Source organism: Panthera uncia, chromosome X, assembly GCF_023721935.1.
Source record: "Panthera uncia isolate 11264 chromosome X, Puncia_PCG_1.0, whole genome shotgun sequence".
Taxonomy (NCBI): Eukaryota; Metazoa; Chordata; class Mammalia; order Carnivora; family Felidae; genus Panthera; species Panthera uncia.
Window position 1 is genome coordinate 90227819 of NC_064817.1, and position 20667 is coordinate 90248485.

Sequence of the window (20667 nt, forward strand, 5' to 3'; positions counted from 1 at the left end):
AAAGAAGAAATAAAAAACACACATGGAAACAAATGAAAATGAACAAGATGGTCCAAAAGATTTGGGATGCAGCAAAAGTGATCATAAGAGGGAAGTATACAGCAATACAGGGCTACCTCAAGAAGCAAGAAAAATCTCAAATACACAGCCTAACCTTACACATAAAGGAGCTAGAAAAAGAACAACATATGAAGCCTAAAGCAAGTAGATAGGAAATAATAAATATCAGAGCAGAAATAAATGATATAGAAGGAAGGACAAGAACAACAAAAAACCACAGTAGAACAGATCAAAGACACCAGAAGCTGATTCCTTGAAAAAATTAATAAAACTGATAAACCCCTACCTGGACTTATCAAAAAGAAAAGAGAAAGGACCCAAATAAATAAAATCATGAATGAGTGGGGAGAAATCACAACCAACACCACAGAAATACAAAGAATTATAAGAGAAAATTACAAAAAATTATATGTAAACAAATTGGACATTCTGGAATACAATCTGGAATAAATTCCTAGAAATATATCAACTACCAAAACTGAAACATGAGGAAATAGAAAACTTGAACAGACTAATAATAACCAGCAAAGAAATTGAATCAGTAATCAAAACTCTCCCAACAAACAAAGTCCAGGATCGGATGGCTTCAGAGGAGAAATGTAACAAACATTTAAAGAAGAGTTAATAGCTATTCTTCTCAAACTGTTCCAAAAAATAGAAATGGAAGGAAAACCGCCACGTTCATTCTACGAGGACAGCATTACCTTGATTCTAAAACCAGACAAACCCATTAGAAACAGAACTACAACCCAATATCCCTGATGAACATGGATGCAAAAATTCTCAACAAAATACTAGCAAAGCGAATCCAACAGCACATTAAAATAACCATTCTCCACAATCAAGTAGGATTTCTTCCTGGGTTGCCAGGGTTGGTCAATATTCACAAATCAATCAATGTGAAACACCACATTCATAAAGGAAAGGATAAGAACCAACATGATCCTCTCAACAGACGCAGAAAAAAGCATGTGACAAACTATAGCATCCATTCATGATAAAACCCTCAAGAAAGTAGGGATCCAGGGAACGTACCTCAACATCATAAAGGTCATATATGAAAAACCCATGGCTAGTATCATCCTCGCTGGGGAAAAACGGACTCTACAGTCAGGAATAAGACAAGGCTGTCCACTCTCACGGCTGTTATTTAACATAGTACTGGAAGGCCTAGCCTCAGCAATCAGACAACAAAAAGAAATAAAAGGCATCCGAATTGGCAAAGAAGAAGTCAAACTTTCACTATTTGCACATTACATGATATCTATGTAGAAAATGCAAAAGACTCTACCAAAAGACTGCTAGAGTTGGCACACAAATTCACTGAAGTCGCAGGATACAAAATCAACATACAGAAATCTGTTGCATTTCTATACACAAATAATGAAGCAGCAGAAAGAGAAATCAAGGAATCAATCCCACTTACGATTCTACCGAAAACCACGAGACACTCAGGAATAAACAAATCAAAGAGGTAAAAGATCTGTATTCCAAAAACTATAAAACATTGATGAAGGAAACTGAAGACACCACAAGGAAATCGAAAGACATACCATGGATATTCTTTCCTGCTTTGTCAAAGAGGAGTTGACCATATAGTTGTGGATTCATCTCTGGGTTTTTTATTCTGTTCCACTGATCTATGTGTCTGTTTTTGTGCCAGTACCATACTGCCTTGGTCCCTACAGGTTTGTAATACAGCTTGAAGTCTGGATCTGTGACCCCCTCCAGCTTTGCTTTTCTTTTTCAGGATTTCTTTGGCCATTCGGGGTCTTTTGTGGTTTCATACAAATCCAAAAGCACAATTTTTAAACATGATAAATTTTACTTCAAAAAATATAAAGCTTGTGCTGTTTGGAAGATACTATAATGAGGGGCATCTGGGTGGCTCATTTGGCTAAGCGTCTGACTCGACTTTGGCTCAGGTCATGAGCTCGTGGTTCTTGAGTTCAAGCCCTATATTGACCTCTATGCTGACAGCGCGGCGTCTGCTTGAGCTTCTCTCTCTGTCCCTCCCTCTCTGCCCTTTCCCTTCATGCTCTCTATGAAAATAAATAAATAAACTTAAAAAAAGATACTCTAATGAGAATGAAAAGATAAGCCAAAGACTTGTGATACAATACTTGTTTATCACATATCTGGTAAAGAACTTAGTTCATAATTTATAGAGAAATCTCAAACTCAGTGACAAGAAAACAGCTCAATTAAAAAACAGACAAAAGAGGAGTGCCTGGGTGGCTCAGTTGAGTAAGCATCTGACTCGATCTCGGCCCAAGTCTTGATCTCACGGTTCCTGGGATGAAGTCCCGCGTCAGGCTCTGTCACTGATAGTGCAGAGCTTGCTTGGGATTCTCTCTCTCCCTCTCTCTCTCTCTGCCCCTCTCCTGTGCACACATGCATGCGTTCTCTCTAAATAAATAAATAAACTTTGAAAAAAGAGACTAAAATAATAGAAGATTAGAATAGAATACGCCATAAAAGAAGCCATACCAATGGCAAATAAGCCCTTGAAAAGATGATCAACATCATTAGCCTTCAGGGAAGTGCAGATTAAAACCACATTGACAAACTGGTACATACTTATCAGAATGGCAAAAAATAAAGAAAAAAAAACCACTATATTAAATGCTGTTGAGGATATGGAGGAACTAGAACTCTCATATACTGTTGACAGGAATGTAAAATGGTACAACTACTTTGGGAAACAGTTTTTTACTTTCCTGTAAGGTTAAGTACACACCTACCATACGTTTCATTCATGTTACTCCTGGGTATCTACCCCAAATTAAAGAATGTATGTATATATCCAAAGACTTGTGTATAAATGTTCATAGCAGTCTTATTTGTCTCAGTGGTCGCTAAAACTGGAAACAATCCAAATGACCATCAACAAGTCAATAGACCAACAAATTGTGGTTCACAATGAAATACTACTCAGCAATAAAAAGGAATGATCTATTTATGTATGCAACATCACTGATGAGTCTTAAAACAATTACACTGAGTGAAAAAAGCCAGAAAAAAATCATACATATTCTATCATTCCATTTATATACAACTCTAGATAGAAAATGCAAACTATTTTTGTTATTTTTATTTTTTTTACATTTATTTATTTTTGAGAAACAGAATGAGACAAAGCATGAGCAGGGGAGGGGCAGAGAGAGAAGGAGACACAGACTCCAAAGCAGGCTCCAGGCTCTGAGCTGCCAGCACAGCGCCCGACGCGGGGCTCGAACCCACGAACCGTGAGATCATGACCTGAGCTGAAGTCGGACGCTCAACCGACTGAGCCACCCAGGCACCCCAGAAAATGCAAACTAAACTATAACAACAGATAGCAGATTAGTGGTTACCCACGGAAAAAAGGATTGCCAAGGGACACACGGAAAGTTTTAGGGGTCATGAACATGCTCATTATCTTGACTGTGGTGATGATTTCATGGTGTATGCATGTCAAAACTTACTTAACTGTATAGCTTATCTATATGCACTTTATTGTATGTCAATTATACCTCAAAAAAGCTATTACAACACAAAAATCTCTTGGGGCTCCTGGGTGGCTTAGTCAATTAGGCATCTGACTTCGGCTCAGGTCATGATCTCATGGTTCGTGAATTAGAGTCTCACATTGGATGAGCTTGAGCCCAACTTTGGGTGAGCCTCACTTCTCTCTCTCTCTCTCTCTCCCTCTCTCTCTCTGCCCCTCATGGGATTCTCTCTCCCTCTCTCTGCCCCTAGCTCACTTGCACCCTCTCTCTAAAAAAAATACAAAAATACAAAAGTACATTAAAATGAAATAAAAGACACTAAATGAAGAAACGGACTCTATATTACAATTTCTAAGTCAAGGAAAAACAAGAAGCTAATGATAAAACTCTTTCCCCAATACCAGTAGCTGGGAAGTTTTGAAAATGGGAGTTGATAACTGGTCCTTCCATAAGTCCCTCTTGTTGTAGCATGGGTGGGTTACTAACCCTTTCCTAAAACAAGCTAGAAAGAGAGTATTAGACTATGCTAAGTAGAATAGTTTCCGTTAAGACCTTCCTAATTGATGCTTCTTGCCTACTGTACCAAGAAGGTATCTGGAATATGTTGCAATGTCTTTTCTTTCATATAAAAGCACACAAATAGAGAGTATCCAAGATTGAGGATATGTTCTAAAGTTAGATCACCTGGGTTCATAGCTTGGCCCCACTGTGCACTAAAGATGAGACCTTGGACAAGTTCTCTAACCTCCCTGTGCCTCAGTTTACTCATCTGTAAAATGTGCATTCATTCGATAAATGTTTATTGAGAATGCTCCCCCCAAAAACTCTTAAAAATGATAAAACAGAAAAATATATATAATGTAATCCTAACTAGAAAACAAAACTTCCGGGGGCGCCTGGGTGGCGCAGTCGGTTAAGCGTCCGACTTCAGCCAGGTCACGATCTCGCGGTCCGTGAGTTCGAGCCCCGCGTCAGGCTCTGGGCTGATGGCTCGGAGCCTGGAGCCTGTTTCCGATTCTGTGTCTCCCTCTCTCTCTGCCCCTCCCCCGTTCATGCTCTGTCTCTCTCTGTCCCAAAAATAAATTAAAAACATTGAAAAAAAAAAAAAGAAAACAAAACTTCCTGGGGCGCCTGGGTGGCTCAGTCGGTTAAGCGGCCGACTTCGGCTCAGGTCATGATCTCACAGTCCATGGGTTCGAGCCCCGCGTCGGGCTCTGTGCTGACAGCTCAGAGCCTGGAGCCTGTTTCAGATTCTGTGTCTCCCTCTCTCTGTGACCCTCCCCCGTTCATGCTCTGTCTCTCTCTGTCTCAAAAATAAGTAAATTTAAAAAAAAAAAAATTAAAAAAAAAAAAAACCAAAACTTCCTAATTTTTCTGTTTTCTCAATAAGAGATTAAGCGTACAAAGAAGAACTAACATAAAAATGTTTAAGAATTAAAATTTTAAGACATCATGTCAAGCATAAAGATGTAATTAGAGAACAGCAGCATGTAGTTTCGAAATTACAGGGTAATTCAACTGATTCTCTCTATATAAATTATATTTATTCACTTGAGGAAAGAGATTAAAGTGGAATCTGTAGACAAGATTATTAGGACACTGGTAAAAAGAGCTAAATGAGCACAACTCAATATATAAATGTATCAAATCAACACACTGCACACCAAACTTAATGTTATGGATCAATTACATCTCGATAAAAATGAATTTTTAAAAATAAAAGGATGTCAGCAAATTTGACAACAAATTATATTTAAAAAACTAAATAAATAAAATAAAAGGGAAAAGTATCACAACTATACTGTGATCTGCTAACAACACCATGTCCTTTCAACACCTGATCATCTTGATGTTGGGCCTATGATGTTTTCTAAAAAAGTAATAGTTTAATTATTTGTTTTCATTATACATTTACAATACTACTTTAACTGCTAATTTTATAGTACTGCAATTATCACCTGAAACATAAGCCAGATTCTACAAATTTCAGACAAAGTTTGTCCCATGAGAAATTGTCACGATATGTTACTAATATGTAGAATTCGACATTCTGAAGTTTAAAACGCTGTTCACCCTGAATGCAAATCTTCTCATGAGAGTCTACCCATGGATTTACAAAGCAGTCCAAATGTGTTTCAGCAGGAGAAATGAAAGCAGCAACTGCATCACAATCAACTTTTAATATAGCCACTAAGTTATGTTTTCTCAATGATATGTATGCTTACTGCATTTTTCCATATATGTAGCTATTTTATAAATGACTTTAAAAGCAGCTTTAAAACATTCATTAGACAGCTGCTACAGTTAAAGCTGGAACTCGGTAAAAGGTACCAAGAGAACGTATTCATTTTCATGTCCAGAAAGCATTATTTGTTCCTATTGTGAAGAAGAACCCTGGTATGCACATAAGTTAATATTTAAATGATCATTTTGTTAGAAAAAGAACAGTTACCTGTGAGACACCCAACTTTTTACATGCATCAAGAAAATTTTCTACATTTCTTCGACATTTTGCCATGCTCAGTTTAGGCTGTGAAGTAAGGGGAAAAAGGTATTTTTCAGGCACATTTATACAAAAATTAATCAAAACTAAAAATTACATTTACTGACGTGTATTATTTAAAGACAGTTTTGAGAAGCTCTATCTTCCTTTAGAGAATTACTGAAGAAACTTACCACTGCTGGTGACGGCACGTGAATACTAGCTACAGAGCGTGGCCTTATATGATTGGCTAAATGGCAAAGAACAACCCCATCCATCAGTGCGGCTCCAATGTCATCAGGCAAAATGACTTTTAACCTGGATTCGAGATTCTATAAAGAAATGGGTATAAATCACAGATATTCTATCTAAATATAAATGCTATATATTTGTATCAGTAACCATTATAGAATCCAAAATTTTAAAAAGCTTTGCAAATAAAATGCATCTAGCTTGCTAATTTTCCAAGTTAAACTCATTTCTGCAAAGCAAATCTGTAAGGTCAATCTCGCTTACATTGCGAAGTTGTCGTATTTGCTCTCGTTCTTCCCGGAGATGTTCCATCTTTCTTCTCATTGTAAATCCTGGATCTGCTGCCCCATATTCCTGACGAGATGAGCGGCTAAAAGCTATAAAAACAGACATTTCCTAGCTTATCACAAGGCTAACAGGAAGAAGCAACCAGCAGTGGGGAAAGAGGCATGATGAAAAAGAATCAGTACAAAACTACAAAAAACACCATCACTCAATACATTCTAAATACTTTTTGTAGAATATCATCGAAATCTACTTATGTGCATAACTGAAAGCAATAGGGAAGACAAGTGTAACAATTTCTACCACCCATACATGTTCTTATTTAAACATATGTTATTAGAAACTTATGATCCAGGTTAAAAATTGTTATTGAACATACATCAGCCGTTATTATCTTTAAAGAAAAAGGAAATTATTCTTGAAGGTCAATACAGTTATTCAGGAATAAAAACTATAATTCAATACCTTGCCAAGTAACATGGATCCATTTTCTTTTGGGCTTGCCAAATGCGAAAAGATCCCTTTTTAAAACCACAATATAATGGAGTGCTAGAATTTCAAACAGTGTTTGGTCTGCTGGCAGAGTGGTCATTCTAAGAGCAGTCACAGTAGAGTAGAAATAAGACTGCAGTATATCTAAGGCAAAAAGCTGAGGTTTCAGGAGCTTGAAGGTAAAGAGGAAGAAAGAAATGGGGGATGGGAATTGGAAAGACAAATAAGGTTAAGAGAAAATTACTTTTAGGAGAGGGGAAAGAATCTATGTGTACTTAAAACTACGGAATCAATCCCATTTAAGCAGGAAAGCTCTAGTTTCATACATAACCAACAAATTTTATTTGCAGAATATATATTTACCTGATCTAGGCTTCAAGCCAAAAGGACCATGTGAAAAACCATCAGTTCTATCATACTCCTAAAAAAAAAAAAAAGAAAGAAAGAAAGAAAGAAAGAAAGAAAGAAAGAAAGAAAATAAATAAATAAAACCACTTCTCTTTCCAAATAACCAAGGTAGTTATTTGTATCCGTTTCAATTTTAGAAGTATTTGGTTTTTTCCATGATTAGTGGAGCACAGAAAGGTAAACTGCATTTCAATTCAAATCGATACATTTCACTTTTAAAAGACCTACAAATATTTGCTAATTGATCTGCCTGCATAAGCTTTTAAATACTTCTCTCTCATAGTATAAGGAAAATTAAAAATTACTGAATTACATAAAATAAATAGGTATTTTTTGAATGAAGAACCGGATTAAAGCCTCCGAAAAAAATGAAGTAAGCTTCAATGAAGAAATAAGTGAAATTAGCAACATTTACTAAGTGTCTACTACGGACTTGACATTGAATAGATAATCTGAGGCAAATCTACACGTTCACAGTAATAGGGAATGACAGGTGGTACCAACAGATGACAAATTATCATCTCTTCTATTTTAAGGTTCATTGTTTCCAAGTGCATTTCACACAGAGGTATCCTATGGAAAGAACTGTGGTATGTTTTTAACGTCTGAGCTTGGAGTTAGAAAGCTTAGCAAAACATTTAATTTCTCTGTGACTATTTCTTCACATTTAAAATGGAAGACTGTTGTGAAGATTAACTGAGATAACTAAAAGAAAGCACTCTGGAAATTGTACAGCTGTAAGAAAACAATTTTAGCAGCAGCTTACTTAACACTTGGAACAACTGCAAGGGCCTCAGTCACTTCCCTACCATTTACTGACTGGGATCTTTGGCAAAGGTTACCAGTCTCCTCAGCTATAAAATTATGAGGATAATACTCAGCTCATGGGGCTGCTCTAGGTTCAGGTGTACAGGCAAGCACTTTGTTAAAAGTAGAGTACTATAACTAGGGGCGCCTGGCTGGCCCAGGCGGAAGAGCATGCAACTCTTGATCTCGGGGTCATGAGTTCAAGCCCTACGTTGTGCATGGAGCCTCCTTAACATTTTTTAAAAAACGAAAATGAAAATAAATAGTATAGCAATATACTAAATGTTTTTACCATTTTGTTTTACAGATGAAATGGAAGTTATCAGAATTTCGGTGATTCTCTGAATCTTCTGCTGATTAGTATGTTACGTGCAGTTCACGTTGAATGTTAACTGAGCCACCACCACATGTATTCATCACCCTATCCATCCACAGGCCTCACAATTTGTTCGTTATTTTGGTTAAAAGTATTATGAATTCCCCCAAATTTCATTTATCCAAATGCAAGCAAAATGTATTATAAAAGCAATATAATTTATCTGAGAAAACTGGCACTAATACTCTCTCCCCATGAGCATATCATAAAATCATAAAGCAACCAGGCAACTAGTCACTTATATGCTTACATTTTTATAACTGAAAGTAAAAGAAAGGATTAACAAAAGCATGTGACAAAGACTAATTTTACGATACCCTAACTTAAATTACTTTATAAAAGAACGCAAACCATTTTACCTGCCATACAAATAATTTAGAGATGTGTTTATAAAACTAACATCCAAGTCCATTTAAAAGTTTTATAATGCAACTCACCCAAAACAACAGACAAATGATCCGGGCTTTTTAAAAAAACTAACACCACCTATATAAAATGAAACACTACCTTTGTAATTAACCAAAGTTATATGGTGAATATGGATGACCCAAACATTTAGACAAAGTTCCGAATTCACCAAATGAATACATAATCATTTATTTACCAATGCCAACACACTTTTATAATACTAAATAAGGTCATCTGAAGTGGCAAAGATACTGTTTAGAATTGTTCATTTATCTCTTGTTGTAAAGCAATAGGTGTCACTAAATTAGAAGAACCAATCATTCAAACCACTAGAGTATTTGGGTAAGATCTCACAAACTCCACCTTTCATCCACCCCTCCTTCCCCAGGCTCGCCCTTAGGTCTAAGATGCCAGGAAATGTGTACCCTCCTGTCGATAGGAACAACCCACCGCAGGGATGTTTCTCGTGGAAAAAGGAAGTTTCTGTTGCATTGCTTTCAGACCTAAGTGGTTATGAGAAAAACCAAAGGTCATTGCACAATGCTGACGTACTTCTTTCAAATTTAAAATTGTAAAGTTGCTCTTCTCATTTCAAAATATAGAGGAATTCTAAAACACAGAATTTTATAAAGGGAAGTCTTTTCTGTGCTCTACAGGCATTTTCCAATTATTATTATGAACATTTGTACAAAAGATGGTGTCCTCAGAATTTTTTTTACAGACTAGGTTTGTACAAATTAACCTACTGTGGATTTTTTAATATGAGTAAATAAATTGTATTGTTTCAAAAAAAAAAAAAAAAAAGAAAGATGAGGTTACAGAGAAGAGACAAGGAAGAAACCTATGTAAACACATATAAAAACAGAACTTGTACCTCAGATGATACTGGAGATTGTGGTGACATATAAGCATTATCACTGTCTTGCTAAAATATAAAAATAAAAAGATGAAAGATGAAATTAAAATACAAATGATGATTTAGACATATAAAAGAAAAACTGAAAATTGCTTCTGATCCACTGCTAAAGGAAGAATCTAGAAAATACCATCTACCACCTTGCCACTCAAAGTGTGGTCGGTGAACCAACAGCATCAGCACCCTCTGGGAGCCTGTTAGAAATGCAGAATCTCAGGCCAACCCTAGACCCACTGAACCAAAATCTAGATCAATAAAATCTTAAGCACTTTAAGGTATCAGAAGCACTATCTAGTCATATCAAATATTCCTGTGAATTTATGTCCTTTAAGTAACACAAATGAGGAAAATCTTTCTATATTTCTTACAAGAGATCCATATATTAGGATTAATTCAAAATGCCAACAATACGCGACAATCTGAGAGAAGTACGTGGAGGCAAGCAAAAATTGCATCACCTCAAATAAGAATATTTACCTGGAAAATTACGTGTATCTACTATAGGCTTAGAAATAAATACAAAAGATTTACCTGCCTAAACTAATATTAAATGGTCCATGTTTTTTTAATGACCACTAGCAACCAAATTGAAAAATCTTAACATTTAACCTTGAATATGCATACCATAGGACATCATCATTTCCTTCAACAGAAGATTACCGACTACCTACTGTATGTCAGACACTGTGCTACACAGTGGGAATATTAAAACTTAGTAAAATATCATCCACTCAAGGATCTCTCAGTCTAGGGGGAAAATAGATTCATTTGTACAGGCAATACAACCTTCTCAGTACGAGGACACCATGGCCCGGCATATTATGAGACGCAGATGAGGGGCACTTGGGGAAATGGTAGGGGTGGTGGAGAAAGGCAAATTTCCTGGGAAAGTAAAAAACTGAGTAGGTGTTTACCAGAAACAGAAGGAAGGGAACAACATTCCAAGACGAGAGGACAAGGACGAAGGCATGGGAGCAAAAATGAAAGGATGAGGCAGAAAACCCACGAGCAGTTCATACTGCTGGACGGCACAACGAAAGCGAGAGAAAGCAGGACACATCATGAGCAGAGGCTGGTGTGGTAAACAGGGGCTTGATCAGGAAGGCCCTAGAATTTACCTTCTAAGTGATGGGGACGCATTGAAGGTTTCTAAGCAAGGAGAGAACCTGCTCACATTTCTGTGTTCTTTGGAGCAGTCACTGTGGCCGCAGGGAGGAAAATGGACTGGAGAAAGGGATGAGAGCAAGGACGCTATTGTGGTGGCACAGGCAGAAACTGTTAAGGGCCTGGACCAGGGCAGAAATAGCAGAAGTGCAGGTGGGGAATGTATTCAAAACATTTCAGTACCAAAAAGAAAAAGTAGGTCTTGCTAAGTGATTAGGTATTGAGGTAGGCAGGACCAGAGTGGATATAAAATATAAAGGGACAGGGACAATAGCCAAGCTGAGCGTCTAGCTCAGGGTTCAGCAAACATTTTCTGTGTGGTCCCATTTCTTAAAATTGAAGTATTCAGAAGCCCTGCCAAGTACTCAACACCAAATTAATACCAATCCCTTCAACCAAAAATACCCAAAGCTGAAGTATTTATGGTGATGACACTGTGCCATTCCAAAAATGCTAGGTTGCTGCATAACTTAAAATGGTGAGGTAGAAAAATTTATAATAAGGCACAAACCATAGAAATCTAATTTCAAATGTTAAAATAGTACACAGAATTTGCAGAAAAAGATTAACAAATTCCAAAAGAATCTCAACTGACCACAAGGTTGGTTTAGGGAGACAAAAGATGAGAAAATGTAAAAGGTAAATGTTAATAAAATTCTAAAACCGAACTATTAGATGGGGCGCCTGGGTGGCTCAGTCAGTTAAGCGTCTGACTTCAGCTCAGGTCATGATCTTGTGGTTCGTGGGTTCGAGCTCTGTGTCGGGCTCTGTGCTGACGGCTCAGAGCCTGGAACCTGCTTCTGACTCTGTGTCTCCCTCTCTCTCTCTCTGCCCCTCCTCTGCTCTCACACTTGTCTCGCTCTCAAAAATAAATAAACATTAAAAAGAAAGAACTGAACTATCAGAAATTCCGTTCGAGGTAAAAGATACATGGAAATTACATAATTAAATCAATAACTGCATGATGATGCTCTGTTTGTATTATTAGAAAAAACCCACGCATTAAATCACTAACAAACTGACAGATGTATTACATTTTACTTTCACTGAACCAACTACATATGAAAAGTAAACATTTTAAAGAATTGCTTTACCCTCTTTTCTCACCTCATCGTTTTCATTGCCACTTGAACTCTTCCTTGATGATTTATACTGAAAAAAATTTAAAACATATACTTTACTTTTCTTTGAACATACGAACTCTCTACTAGTAAATGCTATGTGAGGTTTATTCATATCTTATTGAATTCTCTGATACTTTTGTTAAATTATCTGATACCAAGTTTAGATATATAAGCAGTTAAATAGTCCTTGGCGCTTACTAATAGCTAGCATACAGTGCTTTCTATGTACAAGGCATTGTTCTATATATCTAGTAACGTTTCTTTCCTAAGCTGATCCATTTCCCATCCATTCAGTTTTGCTATCTGAAGGTTGTCTTAAGTTCTCCCTTTTTCTTTTTTTTTTTTTAATTTTTTTTAACGTTTTTTAATTTATTTTTGAGACAGAGAGAGACAGAGCATGAACAGGGGAGGAGCAGAGAGAGAGGGAGACACAGAATCGGAAGCAGGCTCCGGGCTCTGAGCCATCAGCCCAGAGCCCGACGCGGGGCTCGAACTCACGGACCGTGAGATCGTGACCTGAGCTGAAGTCGGAAGCTTAACCGACTGAGCCACCCAGGCGCCCCAGTTCTCCCTTTTTCTTAACCCACCATATCCAAGACATCATTGTCAATTCTTTCCATAATCTCTCTCAGACTTACTTCTTCTGAACTCTTGCAACTACCAGGGTGCCTGGGTGGCTCAGTCAAGTCAAGTCAAGTCGCAGTCAAGTGTGCGACTTTGGTTCTGGTCATGATCTCATGGTTTGTGGGTTTGAGCCCCACGTCGGGCTCTGTGTTAACAGCTCAGAGCCTGGAGCCTGCTTCAGATTCCATGTCTCCCTCTTTCTCTGCTCCTCCCCCACTTGTTCTCTCTCTCTCTCTCTCTCTCTCTCTCAAAAATAAACATTTGAATTCTTACAACTACCAATTTATCCTGGGCCCCCATTATCTCACACTTTGTCTGTAATTTCACCAAAAATGCAACCTATTGCTAAGAAGCCTACTGATTTCAGGTAAGAAAAAATACCACACTAGGTGTTTATATTGACTATACAATAACAGTAGTAGCAATAATAGCTAATGCTAATATTACTGCTTCCTATAGCCCAAGTACTGAAAGAAGTGTGTTTACATGTATCATCCCATTTAATCATCGTAACCACCCTCAAGTAAATACTATTATCTGCATCTTATACTGAGGTGCAAAGGTAATATGCTTAAAGTAAAAAATGCTACTATGTGAAAAGGTGCTTGTTTTTACAATCAAGAATTGAAGAAATGCAGTATGACAACCACTAGTGTTCTTATTTCTAAGTCCTCCTCACCACAAATAATCTCGTAAATCAGTGGCAGATTACAACACTTGAAATATTGGGGCGCCTGGGTGGCTCAGTCAGTTAGGTGTCTGACTTCGGCTCAGGTCATGATCTCGCAGTTTGTGGGTTTGAGCCCGGCGTCCGGCTCTGTGCTGACAACTTGGAGCCTGGAGCCCGCTTCGGATTCTGTGTCCTCCCTCTCTTCCTGCCCCGACCCTGCTCACACTGTCTCTGTCTCTCTCTCTCTCTCTCTCTCTCTCTCTCTCTCAAAAATAAACATTAAAAAAAATTTTTTTATTAAACACTCGAAATACCACTTGCAACTCAGGACTCTCCTATTGGAAAACCGACTTGCAAATTTCTTTGCCTGGCACTCCCAAGTTTTATTTAATGGCACCCCTTACTTACGCAGCTTTAATTCCCTAACTCTTGGGAAACGAGATAACCTACCTGATAGCTCAACCACAGATTGGTGAACGAGCACTATTACGGATTACAAATACGAGACCTAAGTTCCTCCACTGTCTCTCCAGTGATTTATGACAACCACCACTAACCTACCAGGGTGCTTTTTCAAGCTGACCTCAGACATAGTCTCAATATGTTTGCAACCCGATGTTCCAGAGACAGCCCCTGAAGGCTGCCGGCATGTGCGAACAGACCTATCTGCCATCTCTAGGCTCAATGCTCACTGGCAGCATGTATTCTTGGTCCTATTCTACTTTAACAAAAGGGTGACATTTGCACAGCAGACCCCAGGACCTGAAGATGGTGTCAGTCATAGCAATAACGGAGAAGAGACGCATGGATGTCAAAACGGAGCCGCTGCCAAGCTGAATACTGATGCAGGATCTCACCCCTAAAGGCACTGTTGGGAGGGTTTCAAAGAGGTTACTACCAGTACCACAAGTATGTCAATGCGAAGAAAGGGCGCATCGTGGGGGTTTCTATGTCGCTGGCATCTTACATGCTTTTCAACTACTGCCGTTCATACAAGGACACTCAAACATAAGCAGCTACACAAGTACCACTGAAGAAGGCCCAGTATGGATTCCTGCCTTCCTGACCATGACCTTCTTTGCCAGGCACCCCTGATAATTTGCTGCAACCTTTCATATTTTAATTGAGAATGAATACCCGATAGAAGATGACTCCTGCAAAAACAAAAACTAAAACAAAAGAATGACATTTGAGTGAATAATAAGCTAATTTTTATTAACTGTATACTCTGTGGCAAGTGCTTTTCTAATAAGCACTTTATATTATTAAGTAATTCATTAGTGAAAATAATCCTGTAAAGGAAGACACTATTCGAGTCATTTGAGGATAGAAAAAAATTAAGCTTAGCAAGGTTAGGTAATTTGTCAAAGTCACACAGTTAGCTGATCTCCAAGTTAAATACTGGAACTAAAGTGGTTTGATTTGACAAGCCAAGGATATTAACCCCTATGCTATACTTCCATCTCTAAATCCTGAATGATTAGCAAAGGTTTGCCAGGAATAAAAAGGGCTAGTGGGCATTCTCAGAAGAAGGAAAGCACAGAGGAATAAAAAAGCTCAGTCTGTGCAGAAAACAAAGAGTAGCAGTATGGCTACTTGAGAAGAGTGAATTGTGGAAGGTAGTAAGACTTAGAGAAGTAGGGAAGCCTGGCGCCTGACATTTTTTAAAAGTCCAAACTTGGGGTGTCTGGGTAGCTCAGTCAGTTAAGTGTCTGACTCTTGATTTCAACTCAGGTCGTGATCTCATGGTTCATGAGATCGAGCCCCATGTCAGGCTCTGCACTGACAGCACAGAGCCTGCTTGGGATTCTCTCTCTCTCTCTCTCTCTCTCTCTCTCTCTCTCTATCTCTCTCTCTCCCCCTCAAAATAAATAAGTAAACATTAAAAAATTAGTTTAAATAAAAAAATTCTTAAAATGTCCAAGCTTTCTGTTATTGATACTAGAGAGTCAAGAAAGTCTGGCCCTAAAATAAAAAAGATAAGGCAACAGCTGCAAGGGGAATTAGGGATAACTATAGAGGTCTAAGCACATTTATAAGATGGAAAGTAAAGAGATAGAAAGGATGTAGAGAAGTGAATAATTGATAAAGGAAAGAAACAGAGGATGATGAAGTCAAGAACACAGATAGTAATAATATTACCTACTACTCAACTATACTTCTAATGAAAACCTTTCATTACAAATGAAAACACAGAAAGGTACTACTTAGTTTGCATTACTGCACAGATCTGAAGGTCCTAAAACCCCAAACCTAATATATACACAGATTTGAAAATATTCTAGAAGTCCAACTTGTACTGAATCAACGCAGCTGCCCTCAATTAGTCTGAATAACTGAAGCTTACTATATCTAAATTCAAATAATGTAATAAAAGACCTGTTTACAAACCAGAGAAACAAAAAGGTCGATTCACTTTTGAAATTTAAGTTAATTTCACAGGAGAGACAGTAACTAGTGCACAAACTCGAACTCGGAACAAATCAGGTTATTTCACAAACCCAACTGGCTTCCCCATCCCAGTATAAAATTAACCATGATCATAGAAAATATACAAAAATATTTTCCTTGGAGTTAGCCTTTAAATTCAAACATTATACTATATTTATGCAATCAGATACGTATTTTAAGGGTCACTGTAATGTTTTATCGCAACAGTAGTAAGATACCTTTGAAGACAAATATGTATGGCATTTCGATAAATCAAATCATCCTTAAAACTGATATGTTACAGTTACTGTAATGCATTATAACTTCTTTGTTTAGAAATCAATCATCAAATGCATTCAGAAATTCATGTGTTATCATTCTTAGAAGAAATTAAAGCTACTAATTTATATTAATGTAATTTATCAAAAAATCAGATGTTCATATTTTGTTGTATATCTCATTAAAAAGATTAACACGTTTCTGTAAAGTGTAAAATACATTTGCCTTTTTGGAAATGATTTTTAATAAGGTAATATATTTCCTGAAATACCTTTACTTTGAAAAATGCAGTGACTTTATTTTGGCAATAAGGACACTAAATTTGATTTAGTAGACTAGTAATCTACACAAGAATGGCCTGGGAGCCTAGAAGGGTTAGTCAGTATCACTCTGCTGCTGTAGTGATTTACTTACTCATATAATCTGACCCAATTTATCTTCTTGTTCACATAATCTGGCTAATATGTTGAAACATTTTTTACTTACTTTCAGGGGCTTACCTGAAAAACCTTACTACTCAAATTCAGTCTTGGCAACTAGGAAGCAGTAACTGGAGAGATCCACATACAACAAACATTCACACAAACGCTTTCAATAAATATATTGAATAACAACACCATTAATAATTTACCATGGAACATAAAGAAACCTTGTGGCTTAGCCATTTATATGTCTTAGGATAAAGTGGCAACAAAAGCTCTGTATGTTTCTTAACACAGAAAAGCTAAAGGGGCCATCACTGAGTGAGCCTGGCGATATTTTGCTGTGAATCTCTAGAGTAGTGCATTTTAATGTTGAATGAACTATAAATCCAGATTAAGTTCAGTGCTGTATCCTATGAATAACCCTTTTGATTCCTGGGAGATGGGTGATCAAAAGAAATTGTTTTTTTAAATAAAGACACTTCATAGCTATCAATGATGTTTGAATCAAGAAAATCCTGGCAATTCTGAATAATGGTTTTGCCTTAGAAACTATCTCAGGGTTTATATATTTTTTTAACATCTTAGGAAAAAAATTGTTGACATTCCATTTTTTTGCAGTGTCCTAACACTGACATCTTCTGACTGTTGAGGAGAACTACATATCTCCTTAAAATTTCCCAGTCACTAAAACTTATCTTTGCGCCCACTTTATTTTAAAGTGGAAGACATTAACATTTGTTGAAAGATAATAATGTAATGGACATTTCAAATATTATCTCATTTGATCTCTTAGCAACTTATAAAAGAGAAATATTACAGGAGATAATTTAAGCCATAAAAAATAAAATCCTTATCAACAAATGATGCTATTAACTCAAAGAACTTTTTTAAGAGCTCACTGAGGCTTCTATTAAGACTTTATTGAGAAGTTCAGTTGGGGGCGCCTGGGTGGCTCAGTAAGTTTTAAATGTCTGACTTCTTTCTGCTCAGGTCATGATCTCATGGTTTGTGGGTTTGAGCCCCACGTCAGGCTCTGTGCTGACAGCTTAGAGCCTGGAGCCTGCTTCAGATTCTCTGTCTCCCTCTCTCTCTGCCCCTCCTCCGCTCGTACTCTGTCTCTCTCTCTCAAAAATAAATAAACATTAAAATTTTTTTTAAAAAGTTCAGTTGGATTACCATAAAATATTTTTTAAAACAATGAAACTGTATTGATTTGCAAGTTTAATTTGATATTAGGCGATCCACAGTAGATAAACAGACAGCATAGCATAGGCTCTGGGTTCAAATCCTGACTCAGCTACTTATTAGCTAAGTGACGTGGAGCATATTACTTAGCCTCTCTGTGCCTTAATTTCTCCATTTGTAAAATAGGAACGATAATGTACTTACTTCACAGGATTGTTATGAATATTAAATGAGTTGATATTTGTAAAGTACTTAGAACAGTGCAAAGCACTTAGTACATGGTGTGCAAGAGTCCTGATAAATTGTCAGAATTTATATGCTTTTACTTTACTAGTAGATCAAATAAATATCAAAATCTCATTCTTTAGCCAGAAATACCAAAATTTCCCCCACATCATCACTCATTCATCAGGTTTTCTCTACTAACAAATTGTATTGAGTGCCTTTGTTCGAGATCCTATAAACTAAAAGAGGAGACTTTAAAATCAATGTCAGAATGTACATATAACTGCAGATCTGTAGAGACATGGGATAAACACACTTACACCATTACTGATCAGGGTTCTACTTTAGAGTGTTTTTCCTTTTTTCCCTATGTTTTTTATTACTTCATTACCTCTCACACTGACCAGGTAACATGAAGCGCAATAAAAAGATTCAGTAATTACTTGTTGAAAGATGAAACTTGCTATGACATGTAACGTTTCTGTTTTGGTCATATAATACTACTTCCATATACGTTATACTCCCATATAAGGAAACAGATCAATGTGTATAGATAACCACTTCTACCAAAGAAAAACATGAAATATAATCCTACCCATTAGTGATATAAACTTCAAATTACCTACCAATTAGCATAGAGCAATGTCATTTACATAAAATGATTATATTAGATAAAAATTAGGCTTCAGGAAACAGAAAGGTACACAAAGACAACAGAATTCGCTATTCATGGGGCAGGAAGCTTCCCTGCACTGTTCATTTGAGTCAGAAATTCCAATAATGGATTCTGATTAGTACTGAATATTATGCTAATTCCACAGGCATCTACAAACATAGCGGACTTTAACCACAAACGAGTAATACTACAATACTTACAAAGGTATACCCAGTAAAATTTCATTAAAACACTCCTAAACTAGAAATCTGAGAGAATTCAGATAGTCTAAGCTTTCCAAATTTATCTATGATAAAAGATCATCTTAAGAAATCTACTAAGGTAGCAAGAAGAAAAAATGAGGGACAAACGCTTTCAGGCATTTTTAAGAGCCATGTACATAGCATTTATTTAGACAGAAACAGTTAAATGCTAATTGCAAATATGTGTGAACTACATACTGAAACAAATCTAATTAAAGACCTTTTCTAAGTAATTCTTCTAAAACATGACTACATATTGCTACAATTAGCAGGATAGCAACCATTCATCTTTCTTGTCAAGTATTTGGTAAATCACAATTCAGACTGATCTACTCATCCTTAGTTATTCTGAATTATTGAAATTTTACCTATTTAACTGGATCATAGTATCTATACTCTTGCATGGGGGAAATCAAGACAAAATAACATATTTACTATATGTAACTAGAGTTCTATTCTACCTTATTTTTTTTTTTCTATTCTACCTTATTAACACAAAACTGATAAAATCAAAACTAATAATTACGAAGTAAATTTTGCAATTCAATAAAGTACCTTGAAATATTCTTTTCTAATCTGTTTGCTCCGCCTCCTTTCTTCACTCTGCCAGATTATAGGTTGAGATTCTGGCCACTGCTGTTCATCTATTTGATCCTTCTGATTTTCTAAAGGCTGTAATGAGACAATTTCTTTTAACTAAATAAATGAGAACAAAATATTAGATATAACAGTAATTCATTTTCCTCTTACCTGCCATGTGAGAGGTGATAACGGTGAATTAACTTCATCTGCTGAGACACTACAAAATTAAAGATGCCTTAATATATTAAAATCTTTAGAATTACCCTTAAGTATTTATTATGAGCATTATAAAGTTGTCTCTCTCTCTCTTTTTGTAGCAGAAATCTAAAGAATTTACCCATGTCTATGGTTTGAACTAATAACATAAAACTTAGCTGACAAAAACATATTTAAGTTCCCAATCACTCATATTCCTTTAAAAAACATTAAAACGAGGGGCGCCTGGGTGGCGCAGTCGGTTGAGCGTCCGACTTCAGCCAGGTCACGATCTCGCGGTCCGTGAGTTCGAGCCCCGCGTCAGGCTCTGGGCTGATGGCTCGGAGCCTGGAGCCTGGAGCCTGTTTCCGATTCTGTGTCTCCCTCTCTCTCTGCCCCTCCCCCGTTCATGCTCTGTCTCTCTCTGTCCCAAAAAAATAAATAAAAAACGTTGAAAAAAAAAAATTTTAAAAAACATTAAAACGAGTTTACTTAATATCATCCTACGCACAGAACTCCTCTAAGGACTTTTTAGAGGCCAAAAGAAACATGAGACACCTAGACAAACAATGAAAACACAGAATGTTTATTGTATTAAACCATTACCAAAAACAAACAAACAAACAAACAAACAAACAGAAACGGAGTAATTTCTTTATACAAATGTCTTTTGTTTAAATGCCAAAGAGAATAGGGGAGCAATTCTTTTTTGACTATTGAATTACTGATTATGAACCTCTAACCCTTCATTCTGACACACAGGGGCTATGGCAGTAATTCTTTTCATCTATTTTTGTGGGGAACAGTAAACCACACATGCTGTTGTTAGGTAGCCACTCTGAACAAGAAGTTCCTTTGGAAAAAATATA

General features: G+C 36.8%; 1 protein-coding gene and 1 non-coding gene across 3 annotated transcripts in view; both read right to left on the reverse strand.

Annotated features, from left to right (window-relative positions):
- Positions 1–20667, reverse strand: part of LRCH2 (leucine rich repeats and calponin homology domain containing 2) — a 100141-nt gene that overhangs the window by 11179 nt on the left and 68295 nt on the right. Inside the window, exons 13-20 of one of the 2 annotated variants that reach the window (XM_049644209.1) lie at positions 19772–19820; positions 19577–19693; positions 12249–12293; positions 9936–9986; positions 7426–7483; positions 6550–6662; positions 6228–6365; positions 6004–6081 (exon numbers count right to left, since the gene is read on the reverse strand). In XM_049644209.1, coding sequence (XP_049500166.1) covers positions 6004–6081; positions 6228–6365; positions 6550–6662; positions 7426–7483; positions 9936–9986; positions 12249–12293; positions 19577–19693; positions 19772–19820 — 649 coding nt within the window. The remainder of the gene's footprint in view (positions 1–6003; positions 6082–6227; positions 6366–6549; positions 6663–7425; positions 7484–9935; positions 9987–12248; positions 12294–19576; positions 19694–19771; positions 19821–20667) is intronic. The other variant, XM_049644210.1, reaches the window with a different exon arrangement.
- On the reverse strand, positions 9479–9607 carry LOC125932474 (small nucleolar RNA SNORA35). The gene has a single exon (XR_007460635.1). It is a non-coding gene; the product is annotated as a small nucleolar RNA SNORA35 (small nucleolar RNA).